Below are 4,633 nucleotides of genomic sequence, written 5' to 3'. Positions count from 1 at the left end.
AATAATGTGATTTATGATCAAGTTGATGGAGGTGGTATGGGATCAAAGCTTGCACCTGCTATGACTTAATAATGTGATTTATGATCAAGTTGATGGAGGTGTATGGGATCAAAGCTTGCACCTGCTATGACTTAATAATGTGATTTATGATCAAGTTGATGGAGGTAGTATGGGATCAAAGCTTGCACCTGCTATGACTACACTGTTCTTAAATCTTGAAAAACTGCTTTATTATAGATAGAATGTTGATGACCTATTTGCCAGCTTCAATCTAAAGTCATTTCAATGAATTTCTGCAGTACTTAAGCAAGTACTCAAATATAAAGTTTATAGTAGAATGTTAGTATAAATCTGGTGTAACTTTCTTGAATAATCTAAGACATTATAACCAAAATAGTATTAAAATTGGTTTATACGTAAATAAATATTGCAAACCAACTTGTATGAGGCTTTATCAAACTGTGATAGTTTTAATTCCTTCAGGATTGTAAACATTTATTTTTCTAAAGTTTGACGTACCAAAGAAACCAAAGATAATAGTATTACCATATGTAGGACAACAATCACACGATGTTAAAAATAAGTTTATTTTAAACTCGTGTGGCATTTTTTCATAGATATAAATATTGGGTGTATGTTTAAATTTTTGCAAAATTAGAAACATTTCATTTTAAGGATATTATCTCTGAGAAATAAATGGTTGTTGTCATATCAAAGTGCATTTGTACGAGCAGAATATAATATAATTTGTGCAGCAGAATATAAGCTCTGTCACTTGGTAGTTGTCTACTTGTATTAACAGAAAAATACGTATAAGACTCAAGGACTCGTCAAGTATTGCATAATATGTTTGTACAAAATGTAATGTTGCCATTGCAATACACACACATTTGTGATAACTATCAGAAGTGCTGAGGATGAGCAGTTATTACAGATTCAAGAAAGTCTGATGGTTTTAAGTAGAACCGATTGTATATCAGCAGAACTTAACAATACTGCTTCTACTCAAACTATCAACATCTTTATAGATATTAAAACATGTTTTGAATATTGTGGAGTTCCTAAGTCAATACATAAAATAATCTACTTTTTATAAAGTAGGCCAGTCATTGGTTGATTTCCTTTATATTTAGATAAAGAATGTATTAGTAAACGGTTAAATTTTTTAAGTGTTGTCTGTCGAAATGTGTGCATTACTTGTTTGTTTGCTAATATGTTTACTTTTTTTTTTCTGTAAAAAGTGATTCCTTAACTATCAAATCTCATAGTAAAGCTTTAAATATTCTAGGTAAAACCTTTTACATGTTTCACAATTTTTTCGTTACAGATTTATTATTGATTTTTTTTATCATGCTTTCTAAAATGACATTTTTTAAAATTCATCATGACTTCTTGTAGAACTGGCAGTAACCCAATTATACGGAGAAACAAAATTTGGGGAGGACAAAATGGTGGGGTTTTGGTGTATAATGGTGGCCTAGGGATCTTAGAACAGAATGAAATTTTTGATAATGCCATGGCTGGTGTATGGATTAAAACTGACAGCAATCCCACTCTCCGGAAAAATAAAATTTATGATGGCCGGGATGGTGGTGTTTGTATCTTTAATGGAGGTAAAGGTAAGTTCAAAGACTTAGTTGGAACTTTGTTGTCTCTAATAAAACTACACTTCAGACAAGTATAAAAGAAATTGTGTTCTTGTTCAAAATTAAGTTTTTTTTAGACTTTCCAATATTCCAACGAAACACTTCTTTACTAAGTTAATCAGATGATATTTAATGTGTAATTTAAAGTTATTTTTCCACATGTAGCTTTAGCCTAATTTTTAATATAAACCATTCATTTGGTGTAGGGTGTTAGGTTGAAAGGATATAAATCTATGACTGACTTCTGGTTATCCTGGTGTTTGATAGTAATGACTCAACATATTATATGTTAAGTGACTTGTGCAATTAAAAATGTTTTAAAAACATCCGGGAGAAAATAAGCATATTTCTTTTGCATCGTCCCATTTTTTGAAATCATAAGGTTTATATTAAATGTTTGCTACGTCAAAATACGTATGTAATAATATTTTAGTTGGATTGACTGAAATTTTATGTTACAGTGCTCATAACTCAATGAATTATTTAAATTTGTTTCCCTCTATTTTCCCACAAGGCATCCTTGAAGACAATGACATTTTCCGAAATGCCCAGGCTGGCGTGCTCATCAGCACTCAGAGTCATCCTGTGCTTAAAAGAAATCGAATTTTTGATGGTTTGGCAGCAGGTGTGGAAATTACCAACAATGCAACAGCCACTTTAGAATACAACCAGATTTTTAATAACAGATTTGGTGGCCTATGTTTGGCCAGTGGTGTGCAGCCTATTCTGAAAGGTAAGATTGTCATCTTCAATGTAGGAAAAAAGAAGAAAAATTTTTTTTTCCTTTATATTTTATACAGAGTTATTCAAAACACGTAGCATTTATGGGAGTGTATAGAAAAAGGTAAACTGTACCATCATTAGTGCTTCGTGTATTTCCCACCAAATACAAAGATCTATATCTGTGCTTTGCAGTTAGTGGGCAGCATGGAACAGTTGTGGTGTTATAATTCATCACTTTTAGGTACTCCAATATATGAATAACTGTATTTAGTTGTGTGCTATTGATATAAAGGCCAATATGATATGAAGATCTGATATATTAAATCAGCCAGGTGGTTAGGGAGCTCCACTCGCAATCTGCGAGTTCGAATCCCCGATCAACCAAACATGCTCGCCCATTCAGCTGTGGGGGCATTATAATGTGATGGTCAATCCCACTATTCGTTGGTAAAAGAGTAGCCCATGAGTTGGCGGTGGGTGGTGATGACTAGCTGCCTTCCCTCTAGTCTTTCACTGCTAAATTAGGAACGGCTAGCGCAGATAGCCCTCATGTAGCTTTGCGAGAAAATTCAAAAAACACAAAAAAAAAATAGAATATTAAATCATGGTCTCAAGGTATATGCAAGAAAGAGAGTCCTTGCTCAAAAATTAGTTGTTTTTTGTTTGCCAATGCTCTAACAATATGTATTTCATATTTTCATCATTTTAATATGAAGTTAATTGGTTCAGAATAGTGGTTTTCATTTTACAGTTTATACAAGTGTGTGCGTAGTTTAGCTTCTATGGTAAAAATTCATTATATGTATTATAAGTATAACATTCAGAACAGGTACCTTTGGACATCAATGCTTTAATGCAAAAAGCTTAGTAATGGAAATATGTACATTATTGTAAAGAAGCATATTTGTTAAAGCAGCAAACCTTACAAGAATCTTTTTCACCCAAAGGTCATTGAAAAAAACATTTATGTGTTTAAAGACGTTAATAAATATTAATAGCGTTTTCATGGTAGTCTATTTTAACTTTTTTCTTTCTTTTTTTTTATAGGAAACAAGATTTTTGACAACCATAACGCTGTAGAGAAGGCAGTCACTGGTGGTCAGTGCTTGTATAAGATCTCCAGCTATACTAGTTTTCCTATGCATGACTTCTACAGGTTTGTAGAACTTCTCTTTTAATATAAACTCAAGAAATAATCATGTCTGTCTTGTTGTTTTTTTTAAGACTTCCCACTGTTCTAACAGTATGTATTTCATATTTTCATCGGATATTTGAATACTGAATTATTTGCTTCAAAATAGTGATTTTCATTTGACAATTTGTACAAGTATGTGTGTAATACAAAAAGTTTTGCTTCTATCATAAAATAACTGAGAACAAAATAAGGACTAAAACAAGAGGGAATCCTCAAGAGCCACTGCACTTGAAATTCTTTTAGGCAGGAGTAGAGTAAATTAATCTACGAGACCATGGACATGGCCAAATGCATCAATTGAAAGAGTTTCACCTCCTGAGCTCAAAACTGTAATTAAATCTCAAATCGGTCAAGAGATGACGGAGCTATGAGCTAAAAGTTTGTGCTTGAAAAAAATCTTGGAGCCATTCTATGAACCGCTTTGCTGCAGCTAAAAATATGTATGAAAATAAAAAATATATTTTTACACTAGAATGGCATATTGTTAGTCTAAAGAATTAAAAATTTATTGGGTATCTGTTTTTAAATGTTGTTAGATTAATGAGAATTATAATTTAAAATCTTTATATTAAATCACTGAATAGCTAAGTACACTTGGATAGACGACAGAATAAGTTGACACTTAATAAGTTGAAAACTTGCAATGGAATTCGGCTTAAAAACCTAATTGCACTGTAATATGGTCTTGATGTAGGATGTCTGCTCGAAACATCGCACAAAATAAACTAGAAAAAGTTTTAATTTATGCGTGTTAATTTATTCTTTATTATAGTTTCTCCAACTTTTTTCTTTTCATGTTTTGTAGAACAACACTCGTTCAAGAGTTAAGTACACTGTACCATGTATTTCAGCAATTCTTGTATTGTTTTCAGTAGTTCAAAGAAACCCCATCAGTCGGTGTGCTTTTTCTTTTTTAATTGAAACATGTTTTAATTTATACTTTCGTTTAGATGTCGTACCTGCAATACCACAGAAAGAAATGCCATCTGTGTGAATTGTATAAAAACTTGTCATGCCAGGCATGACGTGGAATTCATTCGACATGATAGGTACAAGCTTTTTCTTTTTT

General features: G+C 32.0%; 1 protein-coding gene across 1 annotated transcript in view; it reads left to right on the top strand.

Moving 5' to 3' along the window:
• The window catches only part of LOC106460947 (F-box only protein 11), a 33,160-nt gene that overhangs the window by 24,917 nt on the left and 3,610 nt on the right, over positions 1-4,633 (top strand). Inside the window, exons 14-17 of the mRNA XM_013920704.2 lie at positions 1,399-1,619; positions 2,161-2,379; positions 3,417-3,525; positions 4,515-4,613. Coding sequence (XP_013776158.1) covers positions 1,399-1,619; positions 2,161-2,379; positions 3,417-3,525; positions 4,515-4,613 — 648 coding nt within the window. The remainder of the gene's footprint in view (positions 1-1,398; positions 1,620-2,160; positions 2,380-3,416; positions 3,526-4,514; positions 4,614-4,633) is intronic.

This window comes from Limulus polyphemus, unplaced genomic scaffold, assembly GCF_000517525.1.
Source record: "Limulus polyphemus unplaced genomic scaffold, Limulus_polyphemus-2.1.2 Scaffold867, whole genome shotgun sequence".
Taxonomy (NCBI): domain Eukaryota; kingdom Metazoa; phylum Arthropoda; class Merostomata; order Xiphosura; family Limulidae; genus Limulus; species Limulus polyphemus.
This window is presented reverse-complemented; position numbering and strand designations above follow the sequence as displayed.